Source organism: Anabrus simplex, chromosome 9 (genome assembly GCF_040414725.1).
Source record: "Anabrus simplex isolate iqAnaSimp1 chromosome 9, ASM4041472v1, whole genome shotgun sequence".
Taxonomy (NCBI): domain Eukaryota; kingdom Metazoa; phylum Arthropoda; class Insecta; order Orthoptera; family Tettigoniidae; genus Anabrus; species Anabrus simplex.
In genome coordinates this window covers 54634967-54648121 of record NC_090273.1, presented here as the reverse complement: position 1 = coordinate 54648121, position 13155 = coordinate 54634967, and the positions used below count along the sequence as shown (strand labels likewise).

The 13155-nt window shown below is 40.7% G+C and overlaps 1 protein-coding gene across 1 annotated transcript in view; it reads right to left on the bottom strand.

Annotated features, from left to right (window-relative positions):
• Positions 1 to 13155, bottom strand: part of LOC136880856 (zinc finger protein 724) — a 65511-nt gene that overhangs the window by 44310 nt on the left and 8046 nt on the right. The window contains exons 3-4 of the mRNA XM_067153397.2: positions 8855 to 9031; positions 4084 to 4209 (exon numbers count right to left, since the gene is read on the bottom strand). Of these exons, the coding sequence (XP_067009498.2) occupies positions 4084 to 4209; positions 8855 to 9031 (303 nt within the window). The remainder of the gene's footprint in view (positions 1 to 4083; positions 4210 to 8854; positions 9032 to 13155) is intronic.

Sequence of the window (13155 nt, the reverse complement as noted above, 5' to 3'; positions counted from 1 at the left end):
GATCTCCAAGCAGATTTAGAAGGAAAGTAAAGGATTCCTTCCTAAAACCAAAAACGTTCCTGAAACTCTTCGTGTGCACATTATACGGCTCTCGCCTTTCATGCACTGTAGGCCTACGCACTATTACATTTCGCGTCGTTTTCCGCGTCAAGATCATCAATATAATCTAAGTAATCCATAAACACGTTTGAAACATCTTTCCTCTCATCAAGTCTAAACTTAGCTTACTCCATGCATGACGTAAGAGTAAATTCTAACCTATATTCGTGCGTTACTTACTTCTTTACTAATATACTACAAGATGGTGCTCTTCATTTTACTCTTGTAGTAATTTAGTCCAGGAGTACCTGAAAGGACGAAAATACTTCGGAAGTAATTTACTCTCGTATGGAAGTCGCCGAATGCTGACTTCAAGAGTAGTTTACTACGGAAGTAGAACTTACTCTTGGTTGGTGCACGCCACGTTGAGAGATGATCTCCGAATTCAAATTTAGGTTTATTGTAAATCACCAGATGGCATTAATGTCAAGTCGTGCTGATTCCGGATAGGTTTATCTTTCATTTTGAAAGCCTTTGAGAAACAAATGGAGATCATAGGCTATTATTTAGCTGTGAAAGTGGAATGTTGACATAATGAGGTTGTACTGAGCAAAATGGCAGCCAATGCAAATTGTTTTCTGAAACAGAAATAATAGACAACTGGTTGTTGAGTAATGAAAAAGACACTTTGATTTTTGTAAGTATCATGTTTTTAAGACAAATTGTATGTGGAAATGTCTTTTTCTTTTAGAGCAGGTAAGTAAGTATTAAAAAATATTTAAAAAATCGTTTTTATGATTAATTCAAAATAATGACAATGACTTTTCTATTTTTATCAAAATTATGTAGAACTGTCTTTCAGCTTTATATTGATGTATGATAAGGTTAAGTTATGATTACGATGTGTTTTCAGACATTGTTTACTTTTTTGAGATAAATGGTACGTGAAAATATATTTTTCTTTTAGAGCAGGAGAGTACCTTGAAGTATTCAATAATATTTATAAAATCCTTTTTATGAATAATTCAAAATAATGACAATGACTCTTTTATTTTTATCAAAATGATGTAGAACCGTCTTTCAGCTTTATATTGATGTATGATAAGGTTAAGTTATGATTACGATGTGTTTTCAGACATTGTTTACTTTTATTCTGTGCATTGTGGAAAATTACTGCAGCATATGACAGATAAACCTGAAGGAGTTCTAGGTATACTTTTTTCTTTCTAAAATATTCAAAGTTTTATGTATTAGTGGGACATTTTGCATCTGAATATGTGTTTAAATGTTTACATTAGGAATTGGTTACAAAATTACATCATATCCATCCATTCATTCTTCATCCTCATGTTTTGAATTCTGGTCAGTGGTGGATAATGGATTTTTAATTATCCTTACATTTCGTGCCATTATGGGCCGATGACCTAGATGTTAGGTCCCTTTGAACAACAAGCATCAACATCATCATCATCATCATCATCATCATCATCATCACCACAAAATTACACAAATAGACCAAGCAAGTGGTTGTGCGGTTTGGGTCATGCAGCTATGAGCTTGCATTTGGGAGATAGTGGGTTCGAACCCCATTGTCGGTAGCCCTGAAGATGATTTTCCATGTTTTCCCATTTTAACACCAGGTAAATGCTGGAACTGTATTTTAATTAAGGCCATGGTCACTTCCTTCCCACTCCTAGGCTTTTCCTATCCTATCGTTACCATAAGACCTATCTGTGTCGGTGCGACGTTAATCAAATTGAAGAAAATTTATTTTCTTTGAACAGATACCTATAGATAGCTAAGTGCAAGAGGGTTAAATGACAATGTCATTGTCTTGATATTCTTGAATGACAGTGCCTCAAATTATCTGTTGATATACTGATGCAATAGGGCACTCATGTCTCATCCTTCTTGTATGCACAATCCACAATATTCAAGTTCTGTGTAATAGAAAGCTTTGAACCTGTTGTGACTAAAATTAAAAACAGAAATTACTGGAGAAAATGTGCAAAAAGTTGATTAAGAAGATCTGGACATGACTGTGTGCAAAAAACAATATAACTGCAATGGTTTATGCACTAATCAGTGGAAAATAATCCAAGAGACAACCTAAACAACGATGGTCCGATACAATACACAGCACTATGAAGAGCGCAAATCCTCACAGGCCCAATCAAATGGAAACAGTGTAACATAGTGGACCCTACCACAAGGAAGAACAGACGCTCATGAACAAAAATGGGAGAAAAGGAAAGAAAGTTAAATGGCAGTTACAAACAAGCAAGCTTGTAGTTTTATGTGACTGCTGACTGTTGATATTGTATGCATAGACATGAGACCTCCAGTCTGGTTGCTTGGCTGAACGCGACATTGTTAAACTCCAGGCTGTACCCGCCGCGTGCTTTATTTCTAGCCTATTTCCAATGATGAGTATGGTATCATTTGAATTTCCAGTCTGGCGGGCAAAAATATATCAAAAGACACGCAATAACAATAACATATTACATAAATTATAAACATATGCTAACCTGCTCATCAGTAATGTGACTTTGAGTTTTTTTTTGCTATTTTCTTTACGTCGCACCAACACAGATAGGTCTTATGGTGACGATGGGACAGGAAAGGCCTAGGAATGGGAAGGAAGCAGCTGTGGCCTTAATTAAGGTACAGCCCCAGCATTTGCCTGGTGTGAAAAGGGAAACCACGGAAAACCATCTTCAGGGCTGCCGACAGTGCGATTCGAACCTGCTATCTTCCGGATGTGAGCTCACAGCTGCACGTTCCAAACCACACGGCCAACTCGCACGGTGTGACTTTGAGTAGTAGTCACCCCATTCATTTGCATTTCTCAGTGCATTATCATTAATTATGTTATCAGCATCACTATCTTCACTGGAAGTTATAGCAAACTCATCCTCTGTATTACTCTCACACTCTGAATTACTTTCCCCACCATTATTAATGAGAAAATTAGCTACTTCTGTGTCACCAACAGCTCTGCCAGAACCTGCCATGTTTACAAACAAACTTGAAACTTGTGTGCAAAGTAAAAAAAAATTATAACTGACTGCGAATATATGTGTCACCTCTTTGGAATAATAGATAGCTCGAAGTATAGCCAAAAGTTGCCTCTTCCTGCCATCTTATGGTAAAGCTAATAACTATTATGAAATCCACATAGCATGCGCTTCAAACGGCATTGCACACTATTACACCATAGCAGACCAGTGGGCACATCATTGCATTGCACATGCTGGGGGGGCGGGGTATGTTCACAGGACTCTGGGGTTCCATTCTTACATGGGCTGGTGATTTGAAGTCATCTGGTCAATACCTTTAGCTCAGATGCTTAGTGATTGTGTATGCCATAATACTAACCTTCATTTACAAACAACACATCACACTACAACCACCACAGAAATACGTTATAATGAATGTTTCCTTCAACATGGGATTGGCATCAGGAAAGGCATCCAGCTGTATAACTGGGCCAATCGCTAGGAGGAAGAAGAATAAGTAAAAAAAGGAAAAGAAGTCACGGGACTTCCCATTTTACAAGGAATCTGAACTACAGGAAGATAACATTTCATTTCAGAAATTCTGCATGGACAGGCTGGCAATTCAACTGCAACTACCTTGGTGAAAAATCAGTGATAGTATCGTGCAACATCATATCCCCAAACAGTTACAGTATGGTAATTTGTGCTCATAATTCATTCTTATTGAAACCACACCACCGGGTGAGGTGGCCATGCGGTTATAGGTGCGCAGCTGTGAGCTTGTATCCGGGAGATAGTGGGTTCGAATCCCACTGTAGGCAGCCCTGAAAATGGTTTTCCGTGGTTTCCCATTTTCACACCAGGCAAATGCTGGGGCTGTACCTTAATTAAGGCCACGGCCGCTTCCTTCCAACTCCTAGGCCTTTCCTATTCCATCGTCACCATAAGACCCATCTGTGACGGTGCGACGTAAAGCAACTAGCAAAAAAAAAAAAAACACACCTTAATCCATTGCTTCCAATTCAGGAAAAATGCATGTACTCACAAGTGAATCCTCCATTTTTAAGTTTCTGCATACAGCCTCTATGGGTACATCTTCAGATGCTCTGCTTTCTCCTTCTGTTCCTTTTTCAAGCACTGGATTGAACATTGGTTTTATTTCATCTTGCTCCTGCAGAAAAGCAAAGGTAACCCCGTGTGTTCAGATAGAAAGAAAAAACCCACAGTTATGGCCCTTCAGGCAACTAACTCAATGCTGAAAACATCCTAGGGATATGAGCTAAGAATTTTTGGTAAATGAAAATGAAAACCTACAACCTGTTTTCCAGTCATTGACCGGGTCAGGGATGGAATGAATGAAGCAGATATAGGCTATTAGTACGATGGGGTTGCCACTCCCAAAGTGATTTATTAATGACTGATAGATGCTATGAAATGAGAATGGAGAGTGTTGCTGGAATGAACGATGACAGGGAAAACCAGAGTACCCGGAGAAAAACCTGTCCCGCCTCCGCTTTGTCCAGCACAAATCTCACATGGAGAGACCGGGATTTGAACCACGGTACCCAGTGGTGAGAGGCCGACGCGCTGCCGTCTGAGCCACGGAGGCTTTTGGTAAATAAAATATAATAAATAAAATATAATGAAATATGAGAATATATTCTTTATTTATTCCTAAAGAATTATAATCCTTTTCTTAATCATTGTTATCTGGTCGAATAGAATAGCAGTTTGCCTCTTTCTACTAGTATGAGCGCTAATGTGAGTCAATGCAGAGTTTCACTTAAGCACCACTACTAGCGCTAATGTGAGTAAATGCAGAGTTTCATTTAAGCCCTTATAACTACATTCGGTGTAGACATTTTTCAAACAATCGAAAAACGCCTGAGGGTATTGAACCAAGGAACATATTACAGAATGAATTATGTACATAGGTTAATTTGGCTAGGATTTTAATAAAAAAAGAAAACGAGTAAAGAAACAAGTGATTATAGGCTGTTTTTTCAGAAATGCATTTAGGCTGCAAGACATTTTTGAAATTTGTAATTTTAGTTTGATAGAGCTATCTAGGACTCACAATTTTGAAACTTTCTGTGCCCTTTGGTCCTTCAACTTTCGGAACAATTGAGGAAATTGTTTAATTTTATGTTTTTCGTAGTATGGGGACCCCTACTTTGCCTGCTAAGATATGTTTTCAACATCAAAAAGGTGTTAGATGTGATCTAGGTACACATCATACATACGAATAAAACCTACAGTAATTTACATGGCCATTTAAAACAGACTACTGCATAAAGAGAGCATTCAAATTATTTATTTTAAGTTACTAATTTATATACAACCTGTGACAATAAAGTTCAGTGAATAAAGTCAGATGGATGATACAGCAACACTGGCGACACACAACGCTGCACCTGCGTAGCAGCGAGTTTTGACAACCTGCTCCCAACATTGTTCAGTTGAGCGTTGTGTGTGTGCCGTGTGACACAGTGTATGTTTAGTGCGTTGGTTGTGAACTGTGAACAGGAACAGGAACCACCAAAAGATCAATGTACAATTTTGTTTTAAGCTTGGCAAGACACCGAAAGAAATGCATGCAATGCTGGTACATGTTTATGAAGATCAAGCACTGTCCTTAAAGTGTGTGTACGAGTGGTTCGCCCGTTTTCGAGGAGTTCGGGAAAATGTTTCTGACAACCTCCCGTAGCAGAAGACCAGCGACTGCTGTCAGTGACGAAAACATTGAGAAGGTGAGGACATTAATCACAAATGATTGGCGATTAACTGTGCGCATGACAGTGGATGAACTGCAGATTAACCGTGAATCTGTGCGACAAATCATTACCCAGAAGTTAGGGTAGAGGAAAATATATTCTTGTCTTGTGCCACATCACTTGACTGACGATCAGAAGCAGGCACGTTTAAAGGCTTCACAGGATTTTGTAGAAAAGGCGCTTGCGACACCAAATTTCTTGAGCTGTATTGTCACTGAGGATGAAACCTGGTGTCTCAGGTACGATCCTGAAATGAAACGGCAAAGCATGGAAGGCATTCTTCGGGATTTCCTCATTGGAAAAAGGTCAGAGCTGAAAAGTCATGCATCAAACTCGCTTTGAAAGGAAAGAGATTTCACGATATTCCTGACATCCAACAAAACATGATGAGGCTTTTGAACACCATCCCAAAGGAATCCTTCTTGCAAAGTTTCCAGGACATGTATCGCCGATCTCAGCAGTGCATAGTTATGGGAGGGGCTATTTCGAAGGACAGTAAGGTCGGTCACAGGTTGTATATAAGAGATTTCAGATGTCTGACTCCTTGGCTGAATGGTCAGAATCACAGCCTCTAGTTCAGAGGGTCCTGTGTTCTATGCCCATCCAAGCCAAGGATTTTATCTGCATCCCATTAATTTCTCTGGATCAAGGATTGGGTGTGCAAGTTTGTCTCTTCAAACACACCCAACAGCTCTCTCTATGGATCGGTGGTAGGGTGCTGACCGACAGACCCCAAGATTGCACGTTCAAACCTGGTAGAGGTAGTCAGATTTTTGAAGGGTGGAAAAAAAAATCTATTCAACACTCCATGTTGTATGATGTTGGAATATAAAAGATCTTTGGTGATGCATATGGCATTCACCCAAAAATATTACTTAAAAACACAGCATAGGTTGCATGAAGGCTCTGTGTTAATCTGTCACTTGGTAGAGTAAAATAGAACATCAAAATTGATGAACAGGCAGAGTAGATTGCATCATATTAAAACGCCTGCATATGGTAGCTGATGTTATTTGTTTATTATAATTATTAACACATACAACACATTACTCTAACCAACTACAACAGAAATGTACATTAGTGTATACTTCCCTTTACATAGGGTTGGCCTCGGGAAAGGAATCCTGCCATAAAACAGGGTCATGTCTACAAGTTCAACACAGATCAGATCTGTGACACCCCCTGTGGGTGGGGGATGCAGATGAAGAATACACCCACGCTATCCCCTGCCTGTTGTAAGGATGTGACTAAAAAGGGGCAACCAAGAGATGATGGAATAGAACCTTAAGACTACTTGTGACTAGTACCACCATGTGGGGAACGCCATGGGTCTATGTTACCTACGAGCAGTACCATTACGTGAGGAACACCAAAAGTCTGAATGCTGTATGTGATTAATACCATCGTGCGCATCCCACTGAGGCAGGGGAGCGGGTGCTTGGCTACAAAGGCTAGTGTCTAGCGGGAATAGGTGCCAAGCGCTGCGCTCGAATTGTTTGGTTCCACTGTGTTCAGAATCGGTCTGTGTTACCTATGAGTAGTACAAATATGTAAGGAACACCATGGGTCTGTGTTGCCTCTGGGTGGTACCATAATGTGTGATATACACTGTGGGTCTTAGTTGCCTGTGATTATTACCACTGTCAAAAGGCAAAATTAAATTAAGCTTCTGTACTGATATGAACATTTCTTGTTTGTGAGTAATTAAGTTGGTTATTGTAAACATGATAATAATCTTCTGGGCTTTATCCGTGTCAAGAAAACAAAGTGAAATTTTTTACGTTTCGCAGAGAACTTTTGTCCGCGCCTTCAGAAGACAATCTTGTCTGATCACGAGCAAGACTTCTCTAATTATAAGTCATGCTCGTGATCAGACAAGATTTTCTTCTGAAGATCCAGGCCGAAGTTCTCTGTGAAACATAAAGAATTTCACCTTGTCTTCTGACATGGTGAAAGCCTAAAAGCTTATTATCCTATCTACAATAAATTATGGGCCTTGAAAGCATCAATCTAAAATAAGTTGGTTATTACAGAAACTGCAAAACATATTTCTTACAGTAGAAGAGCTATGTCATTTTCAAACATACATTGTGACAATGAAGGCTGAGAGTGTAGGGGCAGCAGCTGAAGGCTACCATGCTGGCGAAAGGTGCCAATGCCAGTGTAGTGGCAACGTGTGTAGGCCCAGTGGCGAGTGAAATGAAACCCCTGGCAAATTCTTGAGGCTCACTGTAAAGAACCTTTCTAGAAGAAGCTTGGCTAACAATAAAGGAGACACCCAGAATGATCTGGAAGTGGAAACAGCAAGAATCTGTCTCTGGCCTATATAAAAAACAAAGCCAGCGAGAAGAGAGTCTGTCTTGGGTCAACTGCGAGTGACTAATTAGACGGTTGTGAGTCACTATGTCTACAAGTACGATGGTGCTGGCTTGCAAAGTGAACTGCTCTAGAAATGACTGTGCGCTGTGAGAGACTGTACTAGAGAGCAGGAATTCAATGTACCAGAGAGCTGCATGCTCCTTCATATTTGTAAACACAAACTTTATGAAGTGGGAAACTGTGAATAACTATAAATAGTAGTTCAATAAATTTAGTCAAAAGAAAAACATGCTATCTCTCTGAGAAGTGATTTTATTTTCAAGGACCCTGTTAACTTACCACAGTACTTATTTACAGATGAGACAGCTTACAAAAACCAAACCAAACCCCATGATGCTTCAGCTCTGACAGGCCTTGGCATACCAAGAGACCACTGCTCAGACTGAAGGCCTGCAGATTATTAGAAGACACAGGGTCAGAGCAACAAATCCTTTTGGCGAGGAACCTTAGGTTCCTAGATCAGGCCTGCTATCTCACTGTCAGATAGCCCCCTTAGTTGTTCTCAAACAGGTTGAGGAGGACCTTGAACCAGCCCTCAGATTCTGGCAAAATTCCATGACCTGTCCAATAATCGAACCTGGGGCCTCTGGATAAGAGGCAGGCATTCATCTCCTAGACTGCAGGGTGGGTGAAACACTTTATAGCCCCCACAAAATATCTTACCTCATCATGTGGTTCTTCTTTCACCTTAGTGTACAAGAAGCCTTCTGACTGTAAATCATTTGGTGTCCAGAGATCTAGGTTTGGTTGCATTTCATCCATTTCTCCAGATATTTCATTTTCCACCTGGTTTTCATTCTCATATTCAGTAGTAGATATTGACTGAAATTCAGTGCATGTCTAGAAATATTAAAAAAAGTAAATATCCTTATTAGAAAATGGAACAAATAATTCTTTGTTCATATAAGAGACAAGTGACATTCTTTTCATTCCACACACACGCACGCATGCACACACACACTATTAAAAGGGAGTAAAAGTGTATTTTAAAAATTAATAATAATTAATTAATAAAAATATTTTGAGCATGTGCGAGACAAGAGCTACAGTACTGTATTTTGCATTTGTTGATTTTGGAAAAAAAAAAAACTTCTAACAGTGTAAGTCAAGCAGTCTGGAGAGTGATGCACAGTTATGGGCTTCCAATGAAAATCATTAACATGTGAAAATGTTGTACAGATATGACACCTGTCAAGTGGAATTGGTGGTATTGGGAGGTCTTGGAACACTCTCCGTATTCATCAGACATGAGTCCTTGTGACTTTGACCTGTTTCCGAATTTGAAGGAACCCCTTTGAGGCCATTGATTTCCTGACATGGCATCTGTACTCCATGCAGTAAGATGCTCCATGTCCGGCCCTGCGGTGTAGGGGGCAATGCGTCCACCTGTCACCCCGCAGCCCCGGGTTCGATTCCCGGCCGGGTCAGGAGGTTTTAATTGTAAATGATTAATATCCCTGGCATGGGGACTGAGTGTTTGTGTCGTCCTTAACATTCCTTTCTTCACATTCAACACTTTACACTTTACTTTACACTTCCACAATTTCCAAATACACGCAGATTCATAACATACGGTGCAAGTAGTGGCAAAAGATCTTTCTACGTTGATGCCCTGAACAAATAGCATAAAAAAAAAAAAGAATCGCCAATGGACACAGTATCATATGATTTACAAACCTCATTGTTGAGTATCCATACTGACAATATTCAATTAAAATTGAGAGAATTCCACCTTTCAATACATATACCAAGCAGAATGACCACACAGGTTTTTTTTTTCAAGCTGCTTTACGTCGCATCGACACAGCTAGGTCTTATGGCGACGATGGTATAGGAAAGGGCTAAGAGTGGGAAGGCAGCGTCCGTGGCCTTAATTAAGATACAGCCCCAGCATTTGCCTGGTGTGAAAATGGGAAACCACGGAAAACCATCTTCAGGGCTGCCGACAGTGGGGTTCGAACCCATTATCTCCCGAATACTGGATACTGGCTGCACTTAAGCGACTGCAGCTATCAAGCTCGGTGACCACATATGTTAACTGCTATGGTTATGAAGCTAAGCTCTGCATTCGGGAGACAAGTGGATTCAGATCCCATCGTCAGCTGTCCTGAGAATGGTTTTCTGTAGTTTTTCATTCTTACACTTCCAGACAAATGCCGGGGTAGTTATTATTCATACGCCACAGCCAATTCCTTCCACTTCTTTATCCAATGTCATTAATCATTCATTTCACCTTCATTAGGTCCTCAAAAGAGACTGGCATTAGGAAGGGCATCCAGCTGTAAAAACATACCATATAAATTCATCTCACATCATCCCCAACACTGAATAAAGAGACAGAACCAAGAGATAGATATACATATGTATTATATGGTGTATGTCGGCATGTAAGAGTCGTTTCAGAAGACTAATGAGTCTATTTCCCCACCAGCCATCCCACCATGTACCAGCTGGCGGATAGGAACTGCTAAGGTCGATCAAATATAAATGGGATTTTTGTTTCTGAACATCAACATTTGGTAGGACTGGCCGTGCTTCTGCTATGCTTAGGCGGGACCGTTAGGAGTGGGGAGAGCATGCTGTTAGATATTTCCCTCCGTTTCGTCAGTAATGTCAACGATGTCGGAGCAACAGGTGCACCCGTCCACTGTGCAACGCATAATTATAAAATTTCTTGCTTGTAAAGGTGTTTAGCAACAGAAATTTGCCAGAGATTGATTGCATAGTTTGGTGATCAAACATTGCCAAGGATGCTTGTGCGGCACTAATGAAAGCCAAAATTCCACTGTCAGCTGGCAATATTGCAACTATTTATTTCGATTGGCGAGGCATTTTGTGATTCATTTTTTTGCATAAGCAACGCACAATCAATGCTGCTTATTACTGCGAACTGTTGAACAAGGCAAGGGTTGCATATAGCCGCAAAAGACAAGACCAACTGATTCGACAATGTGTGGCCACATACTGCAGCTGTAACTGTCTCCAAGCTACAGGAAATGCATTGGACTACACTTGACCATCCTCCTTACAGCCCAGACTTATCGCCCTGCGATTTCCATTTGTTCGGACCGCTTAAATAAGCTCTAGAAGGGCAACGATTTGAAGATGACGAGAGTGTGGAAGACTTCGTGCGCAACTCGCTGGTGACAAAGAGCTGTTCTTTTTACGATGAGGGCATCAGAAAGCTGCCCTAGTGATGGGCAACGCTCTCGCTCGAGACTCTCGAGACTGACGTCGCAGATCTCGAGACTCTCGCGAGAATCTCGAGACCGATCCTCCTGTAGTGCAAGCCGTGCGTTCTCATATGAAAACGTGTGAGCCAATACTTTTTGTCAAAAGTCAGGGAAAGTACTGCATGTTCAACTATGAACCCCTTAATACCACTAATGAAAGTGAAAACCGGATATCAGTATCTTATACTGTTCACGGCTCATTTGAGGTGGACATCTTAGCTGAATAACCCTGCATAATTTGTGAATAACTGTAGGATGTACATCTATTTGGATACTAGAGGCGTGCATTATTCGAACTTGACACGGGGAAAGATGTGCTTTGCTACATATGCAACCCCCGTTACACATGCGTGGAACGTGTAATCTAAAATGTCCGACTTTGCTCCAATTCTTTCAATAGGGGTGATGGGCAACGCTCTCGAGACCGATTCTCATGTGCTGCGAGCTGTGCGACGCGACGTCCCAGTAACTACGAGTGTAAGCATGATAGTTATCATCAATAGTTCTCATATGGAAACGTGTGTGACGATAAATTTTGTCAAAAGCTTAGGAAAACACTACATGTTGAACTATGAGTTCCTTAATAGCATTAACGAAAGTGAAGACAGAATTATAGTAGGGCCTATCTTAAACTGTTCACGAGTTATTTCAGGTGGAATTCTTAGTTGAATAACCCGTATAATTTGTTAATAACTGTTATTAGGATGTAAACCTACCTGGATGCCTCACAATAGTTGTCGGCAGGGTAGCTTCTTGTGATTCAGACCGGACCGGAGGTGTTCTGTGACGATTCCTCTTCATTGATATTATGCGTTTGTAAGTGCCGGATCATCCCAAAGGTATTTCTGCCGACGTATTTTACTTCTCATGGACCAGAAACACAGCGGGCTGTGCTATGTGACATCTCTTCATAATAACCGACATCCACGACATGCGTTGCGTTTCGGACATCGTCTACAAGTTGTTGCGTAAAACTAGTTCAATTTCACATTGCACCGTCACATATCGAAGTACCTAATTGTGACGGGAATACTCTATAGCATTATAAGGAATTATTTCCTTCGTCGTCCGACTCGTTGGCTGAACGGTCAGCGTACTGGCCTTCGGTTCAGAGGGTCCCGGGTTTGATTCCCGACCGGGGCGGGGTTTTTATCCTTAATTGGTTAATTCCAATGGCACGGGGGCTGGGAATATGTGTTGTTTTCATCATAATTTCATCCTCATCACGACGCGCAGGTCGCCTACAGGAGTCAAATAGAAAGACCTGCACCTGGCGAGCCGAACCCGTCCTGGGATATCCCGGCACTAAAAGCCTTACGACATTTCATTTCCTTCGTCACCAAAATATCGATAAGCACAAGCAGTGGTCATATGTTATTGAATGTGGGGTCTGATCAGTAGCGTCGATTGGGAATTAAAAGTGGGGGGAGGGGGGCAAAAATGTACAGACAACAAAAAGTACATGGGTTAGTGGGTTATAGCGGGCGGGGGGGGGGAGGGGAGGAAGACGGCGTGGTGTATGCATATACACTGAAAAAAAATCCTCCAAAGTGGGAATTATTTATGCTCTCTGAGCTAATTTCCACAGAGAGGTAAATGTTTTACCAACTTAAGTGTGGCAATAATTTGAGATTCTGATTCAATAATAGACTATACAATAAAAATTTCACCAAAGAACAATATATACATCTATTACAATTAAATAAAAGTACGGCGTGATTATACAATTAA